Source organism: Balaenoptera borealis (assembly GCF_965194805.1).
Source record: "Balaenoptera borealis genome assembly, chromosome: 8".
Taxonomy (NCBI): Eukaryota; Metazoa; Chordata; class Mammalia; order Artiodactyla; family Balaenopteridae; genus Balaenoptera; species Balaenoptera borealis.
This window is the reverse complement of record NC_138865.1, coordinates 120,395,517-120,407,720: the sequence shown is the minus strand read 5'-3', so window position 1 is coordinate 120,407,720 and position 12,204 is coordinate 120,395,517. Positions and strand designations below refer to the sequence as shown.

The 12,204-nt window shown below is 56.6% G+C and overlaps 1 protein-coding gene across 9 annotated transcripts in view; it reads right to left on the bottom strand.

Annotated features, from left to right (window-relative positions):
- Nucleotides 1-12,204, bottom strand: part of VAV2 (vav guanine nucleotide exchange factor 2) — a 183,558-nt gene that overhangs the window by 3,214 nt on the left and 168,140 nt on the right. For 3 of the 9 annotated variants that reach the window (XM_082402379.1, XM_082402382.1, XM_082402374.1), the window contains 4 exons: nucleotides 11,810-11,884; nucleotides 10,463-10,515; nucleotides 9,049-9,165; nucleotides 3,118-3,275 (listed from right to left, as the gene is read on the bottom strand). In XM_082402379.1, coding sequence (XP_082258505.1) covers nucleotides 3,118-3,275; nucleotides 9,049-9,165; nucleotides 10,463-10,515; nucleotides 11,810-11,884 — 403 coding nt within the window. Of the gene's footprint in view, nucleotides 1-3,117; nucleotides 3,276-4,295; nucleotides 4,362-5,151; nucleotides 5,276-6,358; nucleotides 6,447-9,048; nucleotides 9,166-10,462; nucleotides 10,516-11,809; nucleotides 11,885-12,204 lie in introns of all 9 variants that reach the window. The other 6 variants (XM_082402376.1, XM_082402377.1, XM_082402381.1 and 3 more) reach the window with 6 other exon arrangements.

The window sequence follows — 12,204 nt, the reverse complement described above, 5'->3', positions numbered from 1 at the left end:
CTCGAAGTGCTGAAATAAAAGATCTGCCAGCCTAGAATTCTAAACCCAGTAAAAAATACCCTTCAAAAATGAACTCAATAAAATGGCTCATAAAAAGGAAGCAGGTCTCATTGGAGAGATGACTGATTGCTGGGGGAGAATGACCAAGCAGAGAAGAGAAAGCTTTTCCTTACAGTAGAATGTCCACTAATAAGTGTATAAAAAAAGATAGAAAATCACTATTCTCCACCATGATAGAAATAACTGAATAGGCAAAATTCATCAATGAATGATAAAACTAGTAGGTGAAAGTTTGATGAGGAACAGCCTGTTTATCTGATTTCAAAGTATTACCGTGCACATTACTTATTAACTACAGTAAATTCAGAGTGGAGAAACTTGGCAGACACCACCTTAACCAAGTGATCAAAGTTAATGTCACAATAATGGGGCAAACTGACATAAACTTCTTGAAAGGACTCTTCAGCACTGAAAAAGAGAAAACATGCCCATTGTGGTGTTCCCACCAAAAAATACAACCTCAGTCTAATCATGAAGAAATATCAAAGAAACCTAAATTGAGGGATAATCTACAAAAATAACTGGCCCATACTCTCCACATTGTCAAAGTCATGTAAGACAGAGAAAAGCTGAAGAACTGTCCCAGATTAAAGAGAGTTGAGGGTCATGGCAAGTAAATGCAATTCATGATCTAGGACCAGGGCAAAATAACTAGAGAAGACACTATTGGGACAGTTGTGAAATCTGAATATGGACTGGGGATTAGATAATTATATCAAAGGGAAATGTCCTTGATCTTAAGAAATACACACTACAGTTCTTTAAGGGTAAAGCGCTATGATTTCTGCAATTGATTTCCAAATGGTTTAGAGAAAAATAAGTGTACACACACCCACACTTACAGAGAGAGAGAGAGAGAGAATGCAAATGAGAAACCAAATGAACAAACCATTCTTAATTGGTAAATTCGGGCATGTGGGAGTTTTTGTAGGACTGCAACTTTTCTTTAAATTTGAAATTATATCAAAATAAATTACAAACATTTTATAATGAAAACATTTAAAAAAGAAAGTGAAAGAAAGATGTGTTCAGATCCTACAAAAACTGAGAATCTATAAGTAGCAGACTTGCACTAAAAATCATACTAAGAGGGAACTTCAAGCACCAGGAATCTGGTTTTGATTTTATGTATAACAATGCAGAAAGGAATGAGGAACCCTGGGAAAGGTAAAGAGGTAAATCTACGGGCTTCCCTGGTGGCGCAGTGGTTGAGAATCTGCCTGCCAATGCAGGGGACACAGGTTCGAGCCCTGGTCTGGGAAGATCCCACATGCCGCAGAGCGACTAGGCCCGTGAGCCACAATTGCTCAGCCTGCGCGCCTGAAGCCTGTGCTCCGCAACAAGAGAGGCCGCGACAGTGAGAGGCCTGCGCACCGTGATGAAGAGTGGCCCCCACTTGCTGCAACTAGAGAAAACCCTAGCACAGAAACGAAGACCCGACACAGCCATAAATAAATAAATAAATAAATAAATAAATAAATAAAATTTTTAAAAAAATCTAAATGAAAATTAACCGCTTAAAACAAAAATAATGTCTTATGGGGTTAAAAAATGTCAAATTAAGAAACATGACAACACTTGCCCAAAAGTTGGAAGGAAAATGAATATAGTCAAAGGGCGTCAGGTCCTTGCATTGTCTGGTAAGTAGTGAAAGTACTAATTTAAGGTGGTCTGTCAGAAATCAAAGTGACATTGAAGCTCTAAGGTAACCACTTAAGTAACAGGAAAGGAATGTGTAACTAACAAACTAAGCAAGGGGGGTGAGAAGTGGAATAGAAAAATTGATTAATCCAAAAGTCGGAAAGAAAGGACAACAAAGAAGGAATAGATGTGAAAAATAGAAAACAAACAGATGATGCATTTAAACCTAAATATCTCAGTAATTACATTAAATGTAAATGGACTACCTATACTAATCAAAAGGTCAGGACTGTCAGATCAGACTGGCTTGTAAAAGTCCATTTATAATAAGATTTTATCATCTAACTATCTTAAATATAAGAATACAGCAAAGCTGAAAGTAATACAAGAACGAAGAAAGTATGCCATGCAAAACACTAATCCCCTCAAAAAGCTGGTGTCTCTCAAACAGCAGGTAAAGCAGACTTCACAGCAAGAAGAACTGTGACATTTCATAACAGGGTTAAAGTATCAATAACAGGAATATCTAGCAACACTCTAAACCAGGGGTTCTAAAACTGAACTCTGCATCGAAATCACCTGGGAAACTGGCTGACTTCATGACTGGGGTGAGGGCCCAGCTCCAGGTGCCCCTTGGCACTTTTGAGAGCTAGCAGTCCCAGCCCTCCAGGTCGACTGCCTAGGACTCAGTGGCCTCACACTTCTGAAGGGCTGTCAGATGGAAAAAGGATCAGACCCAAGGGCCTCCAAGGTGGAGGCAGACCAGTTCCTTCCACCTGGCAATGGAATGGTAAGTGATGGGAGCCAAGTCTGTGGGCAGCTGCAGCCCCTGCAAAAACTGGACGTTTCCTAATCGGTGCTTTGTGGAGCCCAGGAACCCTGTCGGGTGACTGCCAATGGAAATGGTCAAAGCCAGGGGGTCCAGACAGGGTACCAGGATAAGGAGCCATGGGGTTTCAGAATCGCAGGCTGGCTGGGGACACTGTGTGTCCCTTCCCATCTCACCAAGGTGTAAATGAGGTCTTATGGAATGGCAGGAGCCCAGTGAGAACATCCAGCCCTACTCTCAGTCCTGCAGCCTCCCGGCCTGCAAAGAGGGTTGCGCACGTGCAAGGGACTTAAAGACTGCACCCAGCATCTGTCCCCTGCCGTTTCCACAACGGACCATAGAATAGGACCAAGCATAGATACAGGGTCAGACAGGCCGGGGTCCAGATTTGAGCCAGGAAGTCGCTTCCTCACTGTGACCTTGGCTCTCGGAGCCTGGGGACACCCAACCTCCTGGGTGCAGTCAGAGGGCACAGAGTCAGGGCAAGGTGGTGCTGCGGTGGCAGCCTGCCAGAGCCCCACCTTCCCGAGCACCGCAGGGAGGCGGAGACCCCGTGGGGCCCAGGAGCCGGGGCCGGTCCCACTCACCCGGCCGTTGGTCTCGCCCTTCCACCAGCCCTGGTCCCCACCGATGCGGCTGTAGATCTTCACCACGTCGCCTTCTCGCAGCGAGAGCTCCCGCAGGTCCCGGGCAGCGAAGTTGTACCTGGCCACGGCCGTGCCGATGACGCGGGGCGTGAACACTGCTGGAGGGAGATGGGCGGCGTCACACAGCTGCCGGGCGGGGCGGCCAGGGCTGAGGGTCCTTCGGGCCAAGCTGGGTCTCTCCCCTGGGGCCCAGCCCTGTGCCCACAGAGGAGCCCATCGAGCGGAAAGGCTCTGGCGGGACAGACCAGGCTCCGATCCCAGGGCCCCTCGCTCCTCTGTGGGCGCCCCAACCTGGGGGCACGTGGCCCATCCGAGCTCCACCGTGATGAAGTCAGAGCTTCACCGCCCCACTGGGGGCCGTCACGGGCGGCGAGCGTGCTCGTGGGGATACGAGCAGATGTCGGCGCTCTGTCACAGCTCCCTCGGGGCCTCCCCCCGTGTGCCCAGGGCCTGGGCATCATCACATGACCAGTGGACAGCTGAGTGACCGCTGCCCAGCTCCCAGCCTTCACTCTGACAAAGTGCCTGGAATTGGACCCCAGGGCACTGGTGCCCGACTTCCCTCGTGTCCCCAACTCCAGAGCCCACACCAAACTGGAAAGCCAGTTGGACCAGCTTGGCCCGGGACCCAGGAGTCCTGATGGACAGATGACAATGGCCCGTGATGGGAGGGGCAACACATGCAGCTGCTGGGGAGGGCTCTGACTCTGGCAGTAGAGGGCCGTGCGGTCAAGGCCAGTCGAGACCTGTCCCCCTGCACCCAAGCCCCACAAGTCCTCCTTGCTGTTGCCGAGTGGGGCCCGCCCCGGGGCTGCTCCCACCTTCACCCCGAGGGGTCGCCCGGCTGTTTGCTGCTGCCAGACGCAAAGCTCCCGGGGAGCAACGGGGGACAGTGGCTGATGAGCTGGAGAGGGGTCATGGGGGTGAGCATGGCAGGGGTGAGGGCAGCGCCAGGCCGGACTGTGTCTGCAGGAGCTGCAGCAGGCACCCCCCACCCCGTCCCCCCGCCCCGCCCCGCCCAGGCTGCGGGCAGCTGCGGACACTTTCAGGCCGGGGCCATGGCCCGCCAGGCAGCTGGCGGCAGGCCGGGCCCCCCACGCCCCGAGCAGCAGCGGTACCTGACCAGAAGGGCGCGGAGGAGCCCTGAGGACTGAGAAAAGAAAAGCTGTAGGAAGCGCAGGAAGCTGCAAAGAGGCGAGAGAGACTGTGAAAGGGGGGCCGGGGGAGCACCCACACGCTGTCACAGGCGCGGTCACAGGCGGCGGGGATGGCGGCCCAGGCCCCGCCCAGGGCACCAGGAGGGCAGCGGGACGGCGCGGGCCTCGGGACCCACCCGGGCACGGGTGCAGCTGCCCTCGCTCCACCTCCTGCACCTGTTTCCTGGGCCATCTCCTCCCAGTGGGCGGGCTCGCGCGAGGATACAGGAAACTATTCGTGCAGAGCCCAGCCCCTCGCTCGGCACACAGTAGGTGCTCACTAAAGGCCCGTCGTTCCTCTCCTGGCCTGCTCTGCCCAGGTGGGACCCGAGGTCCTGCAGGCCCCTGCAGCTGAAGGAAGTGGGGTGGCTCCGAGACAGAGCCCTGGGCTAGATGCCAAACACTCTGGGCCCACCCTACCCCTCCCCCCAGCTGGCCCCCATCTGCAAACAGAGGTACTGGCTCTGGCTCCCTCGCAGCTGGGGTCCCTGGGCGGGGGGGGGGGTGCTGGGGCACAGGGACGTATCTGAGGACAGAAGGGACCTGCCCTGTTCCCTCCCCACTCTGACCTCCAGGCAGAGGTACCAAAACTCGGAGCAGCAATTCAGAGCTGGCACTCCCCACCTGTCACATGGGGCCGCCCTGGCACCCTGGCTCAGAAGGGTGCTGGTGAAGGGCTGGGGGGCCTGGGCCACTGCTCCCCGGGGTGGGAATAGGGAAGGGGCTCCTGGCCGAGGTCAGTGCAGCCCACCGGAAGCCTTCCGCGCACGGGCATTACCTGGGGACCGGCTGGAGGCCCTAGAGGCCACGCGTTCCCGTGACTTGTAGGGGTACTTGAGCGTGGTGTCCAGCTGCTTGAAGCTCTCCTTGAGCGAGTGGCACTGGTAGTACTCTACCAACTCCTGCAAGACGCACACACTCACTGCTACCTCCGCCTCCAGGCAGTCCTCCCAGACGCCCTGCCCTCCCTCTCCCATCTTCCCAGGTTCTCACAGGGGACTCATCTCCTTGACCCCCAAAAACTACCCCTCCTCCTTGCTGCCCCTCCTAGCACCCAAACTGGGGGCAGGGTGGTATTGCAAACTTTTGATGCTGCAATTTCTCTCCCAAAAGTTTCTAAGGGAAGAGTCAGGGAAGAAGGCCGGGATTGATGGACACAAATGCTCCCTGCAACACTCTTCGTAATGGAGAAAAACTTGAAACGCCCACACGTCCAACACCAGGAAGTGCCTCGAGAAATCCCAGCATGTCCACGTGACCGAATGCCACACGGCTACAGTGGGGCAGGAAGAGGGTGGTCCCCCTGGTGAGCATTCATTGTGTTGAGAGGTAAACTAAGAGTTGGGTCCAGTGTGGCCAGGGGCTTTGTTTGAAAAAGGAACCTATAAACCACACCTAGGCTCTACTGAGAGGCGGTGGGGACTCACCCTGAGACAAGAACATCAGGTTTGGGGGCAGATTGTGGATACTCTGTTTTACTGGGTGTGTTTCTGCGGCCGCAGTGGGCAGTCTAAGAGCTCAGATCCTCTAGTTAGATGTTCTCCATGCACGGAACACGCGTAATTTAGCAAAGGAACACCAGGTCCAACTTTAAAGTCATTTTAAGAAGGACTATGCCTTTTGTGGCTTTCTGGCTGGGCTGGGACAGCGGGGGGTAGGGGCGTTGGAAGCGAATGGGCTGCATGATGCTGGTGGTCCTACTGTCCACCACGGGGTTTGGGGGATAGAAGTCTGACTCGGGGGGCTGCGACGAGGCCCTACCTGTCCCAAGGTGCCCTACAATCCAGTTTCCCTGGATCTTTCCCACACTGGGAAGACTCTCCTCCCCGGGGAGAGGGGGACCCCTGCTGGGCTCTCCCCCTCTGCAAGCCCGGCCTGCAGGAGTGGGTGCAGCGGGCCGCTCCTCCTCGGTGTGGCTGCGGTGGGAGACCTGGGCCCCCTCCCACCCTCTGGGACGGGCTGGCGGGAGCTGCGGGATCACATACCAAGAGGCTTTCAAATTTCTTGGCTTCTGTGATGTGCACCCAGCTGTCCTTCTCCACCACCTTAATGTGCTTCACCTCGTCATTGAATCTGGGCAAAGCACACGGGAGCACCAGTCACTACACAAGCCACATGGCCCCTGGCCCCCCAGGGGTCCAGGCTTATTGTATGTTTGCTGAGCAAAGACCCTGGCCCTCGGCCCACACCTCCTGCTCCTATGGCTGCAACCTCTCCCCCCGCCCCAGCCGGGGCCTGTCTCCTACTGCTTGTCCATCCATCCATCAGGCCACCCGTCTGAAGCCCAAACTCCCGGGTCAGCCAAGGCCTCAGGCCCCGAAGCTCCTCTCCACTCCTCCAACCGGTGCCACTGTGATGTTCTGTCCCGGATTCTGCTTGTTCTCTGCACTGGGGACGTCCCCCTCCCCATTTCCCCATCACCTGGTGAGGCCTTCACAGCGTGGTTTGTAAGTCAGAGGTCTGACCTTGGCCTGTGAGGCCTGAAGGGAGCAGCCTCACCCCAGCTGTGACACCATCTCCTACGATTCTCCTCCTCTGCACCCTCACCCCAGCTGGCCGGAGGAGCTCTTCCTCAGACACGCCAAGCACAAGCCTGCCGTGCCCTGGCACTGGCTGTCCCCTCGGCCCAGAATGCTCCCCCTCCCGCCACCCTCACGACCCTGCCTTGTGTCCCAGGTCTCAGTTCAAATGTGGCCTCGTTGGAGAGCACGTACCCCTTGCCTCCGAATCACAAAGCCACACAAAGACATCACAAGTAAAGAAAACGACACACCAATATCCCCTGTGACGACAGAGGCACGAATCCTCAACACACGCTCTCCATATGCACATCTATACACACCAACATATCAAAAGGACTTTACACCACGGTCAAATGGGACATGCCAGGAAGGCAAGGTTGGTTTAACATCTGGAAACCAGTTAATGGAATAAACAGTTGTTAAATAAGCAAACGCCCAGCTGCCAGCCTCCTCTCCCGTGGGGCCTTGGAGACACCCACCACTCTGTTTCTCCTGGATTCAAAGTGAGCTTAGCGTGCTCAGCCCCACCCCAGCTCCTTGGACAAGACCTGTCTGAGCCCCACTCCAGAATCCTGCGGGCCAGGCACTCAGAAGGTGCTCCATGAAGTCCTATCAGGCGAGAGACGCCTCTGCCACTTCACTGCTTGGTGCTGCCCCAGTCTCTGCCACAGACCTGCCAGCACGCCTCACGCGCCACTGATCTCCCAGGGCCCTACCGAGACTCTCACCGCGGGAGGCCCCACCTGCACTGGGTCACACACCTTACAATGCTCCCACCACCCACGGCAGGTACCGCTGATCTCTGCTTGAGAGCAAGTCCTGTGTACCAGGTGACCCAGGTTGTGTCCAGCTGACATTCACTAGACATCTGTCACTTTCAAGGCTGCAGGTGTTCTTTGGTTTTTGTATTTTAGAAAAGCCAGCGCATTTGTTTCAGGCCCAAACATTAGTGGGGCCTCTTGGAAAGCCCGTGGGGACCGTGGCAGTTTGTCCACCTAGGTGGGGGTCTCGTCCTCAGTTCTGGCTCCTCCTAGTTGCCCAGATCCTGACCCCTCCACCACTTCCACCCCAGGGGTCCTGCAACAGCCATTCTGTACAGTGGGACCCTGCCCTGGATGACCAGGGGATGACCACCTGCAGGCCTCCCAGTAATGGAAGAGGGGGATGGGGGTACGTTCACGCACGTGCACACGTGCAGGCATGCTGGCCGGCGGCACGTGCTCAGGCCAGGACTGGCACCCTGCTGCTGGGGCGCTGATGCCCTCGGCCCCCACTGGGCACAGATGCAGAGGAAGCTGATGCAGGGGGCGGGAGAACAAAAGCTGAGATGGAAAAATGGGAGTGGGCTATGTGCTCAGGACCTGGGTGCGGCCCCACTGAGCCCGGCTCCCGTCTGCCCCTAACGGCCAGAGGCGCTCCTGCATCCTACCAAGAGGGCCTCTCTGCTCCCTCGCGTTGGCTTCTGTGACTCGATACCAGAAGCACCCAGGCGGTGACTCTGTGGCCGTCCGGTGGCCCGGTCACTGGGCCTGCCCCCCCCAGCAGACCCGAGGGGGCCTTCCCTGGACACAGGCCACCCTGCTTGGGGCTCTTGACCCCATCAAGGTCACGGCAAACCAGAACTCTCTATTCACCGGCCTGAGACTCCTGTCCAGTGTGTGTCCTATGCCGATGGTGACCAACGACCAATCAGATTCTGTCTCTTGAGGAGGAGACAGAAGACCCACAAGGGGGCAGAGTCTGAGAAGGAGAACCCCAGCCCGAAGGCCACGGGCTGAAGCCCTGAGCTGGCAGCAGCGTGACTGCCCGTGTTCTCCAAGGCCACCTGTGGGGCCACTGGAAGTCCCTGACCTCTCACCATAGGCCTGTCCCTGTCCCTGAGCTCCTCTGGTCCCCACCACCTGAAAAACGCCAGACCAAGCCCACGGGGCGGCTTCGGGCAGAACTGACGGCAGGCCGGGATCACTCACGATTGTCCCGGGCCAGGTGCACCGTGCAGACCCGCTGACGCCCTTTCATCTCAAAAGTGCCCTGGCGTGGGCAACGCATCCCAAGGCCACACCCAACAAGCCCAGAATCCGGAGGGGATGTGGGTTCCTTGGTTCAGAACGGCATGGGGGGAGGGGTCTCTCTGAGCCCCAGCCTCCACGTACTTGATGCTTATGGCAAAGCGCTCGGCCTCGGCCGGCCGCTCCCTGATTAGGTAGGTCCCGCTGGCGTGGGATTTGAGCAGGTTGTCGGTCTGCTGCCTTTCCATGTTGCCGGCAAACCTGGAGCAGAGGGGGAAACGGGAGCTGTTCAGTGACACGGCTCTAATCTGCTGAAGAGCCTATTGGGACGCGAGGCCACGCCCCCAGGAGGAGGGGCGAGCGGTGGGCGGGGTCTGGCGGAGACGCACGGGGCGGGGCATCCGCGTGCCGGCTCACAGCCCGCACAGGGAAGGTGGCTGGGGGAGAGATAAGGACCCCAAACAGGCCCCAGGCAGTCCACCGCGGCCTCCACCCTCCAGACCTTGGGCCTGCAAGAGGCGTTCAGGGTAACAGACATTAGATCAGATTTCCTTTCCAAGTTGTCACTGTTTAATAAGCAGTAATAAACACAAACTGCTCATGTGGGGTTTTGTTTTGTGTCCTAACATACTGGAGACCATCAGCATCTCCCTGGGTGGGTTTCTGACACACTGACAGAAAGCTTTTCTCACCAGCTCTATGGAAATGAAGCCCACCCCGACCCCCAGCCTCAAGAACAAAGCCTGACCCCATTTGCACCTCCCTGTCGGGCTGAATTGGGACTTTTGTAAACAGATTCGTTAGAAAATTAAACTTCTGTGCGTTACTCCATCAAGTGAAAATCACAGCTTAAGTCCCCCACTCTCCACATTAGACCCAAATGCAGGGTGAACAGCATACTGGAACAGACCCAGGCGTCTCAGAGACCCGGATGGGGCGGTGCCGGGGAGGCCAGGGACACCGAGGGTGCAGGCACATCACACCACTGGGCACAGGGGTCCCGGGGTGGCTTCAGGGATCAACCCCAAACCGAAAACCACAAGGGCAGACCCTCCCAGGGTCGAGTGGCCCACTGCTCTGGGGCTGCCACAGGGCGAGCTTCTGCAGGGCCATGGTCACCGAGGGCAGTCATTCTTCCAGGCAGCCGGTGAGCCAGCCGGCAGAGTGATAAAAGCTGGACCCGAGGCCGACCTGCATCTGAGACTCATACCTACCACGTCACCTCCACGTTTTATTCATCAAACAGCCCCACTGCTCTCATCAAGCCCGTATGAGCAAATACAATTATAATTTTGGCCTTAAATATACCTCCTTTTATATACTGATATTTTAGACAAGGCTCAAGTAAGATCACATTTTAAAAAGGGCTTCGTTCTCCCAAATGTTAGAACCTGATGATCTGTTTACAGACGGGGAAACAGCGGCCTCGGGGTAGAGAAGACTCCCCCGGGCTCCCAGCGATTCAGAGCTGAGGAGGGGAGAAGGGGGCCGCGTGCAGCCGGGCTCAGCCGCCCTGGAGACACGAGAGGCAGCCTGGGGCCCCCGCAGATCCACTCACCAGGGGTATGCGGCGTAGTCCATATCCCGGGACGGCGGCCGGCTGATGGGCGGCTGGCAGGAGAGAACATTCGGGTTGGTGTGTCCCCAGGGACTGTCCACAGAGCGGGGCCCAGCGACGTCCTATCATCAATGACCCCGGGGGCCCAGCACTGGCTACCAGGACGTCTGTGGACTTAGACCCAGAGCCACTGGCCTGGGAGGTCCCTGAGGGGAGCAGCCAGAACTCACCATCTCTGAGTAGATGCTCAGTGGGTTTGATCGAATGAATGATTGACTGATTGACCGAATGAATGAATAGATAGCATCCAACTAACAGTGCAGAGTAAGGAGGAAGAGAGCAACCTGAAGGCGGCTGCAACTTCTCAGCAGTGGACAGGAGCACACCCTATACCTCGCGCGCTCTGCAGCGGACGGGCCGCAGCCCCAGGGACAGGCATTGGGCCGGCAGCAGTGCGGTCTGCAGGTGGAGAGCCGCGTCCGCAGCAAACCTTGCGGCTCTCCAGACCCCACGCTGCGCCCTCGCTGGCCTGGCCTCCTCTCACTGGGCCACAGGCTGGGTAGAGCCTCCCAGACTACCTGTCCCCTCCCCACCCCATTCACCATGAAGATGGGGAAACTGAGGGCCAGGGCTGGGAAGGGACCCTCCACCCCGCCCCCCCGCCCCTCCACCCCGCAGGCCACCCAGTGAGTTAGTGACATTTTCTTCCTCTGCTGTCTGGTCCCTTTGACCTGCCAGCAAAGCCTGTCCCAAAATGCTTTCTCCTTCAACTGGGCAATGGCCTGCACAGAAGCAGCAGCCTGGGCAGTGGGGCCAGAGGATGGGCAGGGCCCGGTAGGTGGACCAGGGCTCCCAGGGGGTCGGGCACCTGCCTCCTGCTCCCTCGGGAGAAGTTTCACTCTCTCACTTTTAGCTTTTTCTGGGGGGGGGGGGTGTGGGTGATGCAATTGATGGCTGACAGCTCGATGCCTTTTGTAACAGAGCAGAATTTGCTCCACAGTACTCAGATGAAAGAAATGCCATATTGCCTCTTCTGTAAATATCATAACATCTAGCTCTGAGTCCTTATGTTCGAGGGAGAAGACTTATAAATTCCCTCCAGTGTGGAGAAAGGCAGCTGGTCTTTGGTCCATCACACCTGCTGCAGAGATGCCCATTTTAGTGTTTTTTAAACAGCCAAGTCCTCCCAAGAGGAGGGATCCCCTGCCCCTTGGCCCTCCGTCCCAGCTCCGGGGCCAGCTCACAACGGCCTGAACAAGTCCAGGGCGTCCGGAGTGAGGAGACAGCTCTCAGCACCCACGGCACCATGGCCACCATGCTCCAGAAGCTTCCATGGGAAGTACTCACCCTTCCATCCACTGGACAGGGCTTCACAGACGAGCTAGGGAAGTAACCTGACTTCCTGGTTTGCACCAACCGACCCTGGGAGAGGACAGATGGTCAGGGCCGGCGGGGCCTGGCCTGGCCAGTGGTGGGGGGAGGGGGGATTGCAGTGCGCACTCAGCTCGTCCTGAGGACGAGGGAGTCCCTGAGAAGCCCATCACAGCATCACCTTCCCACTGTAACCTCAGCTGACCTCATCACCGTTTGGGGCAGGAAGGTGAGGGGCGCCCCCACTTCACAGATGAGGATACTGAGGCCCAGAGAAGTTACACGGCTTGCTTGGTGCTGGGACTAGAGCCCCCTCTCCTGGCCGCTGTTTCCTCTTATCCACACCGGCCCTTCCCAAACCGCGAGGGGCG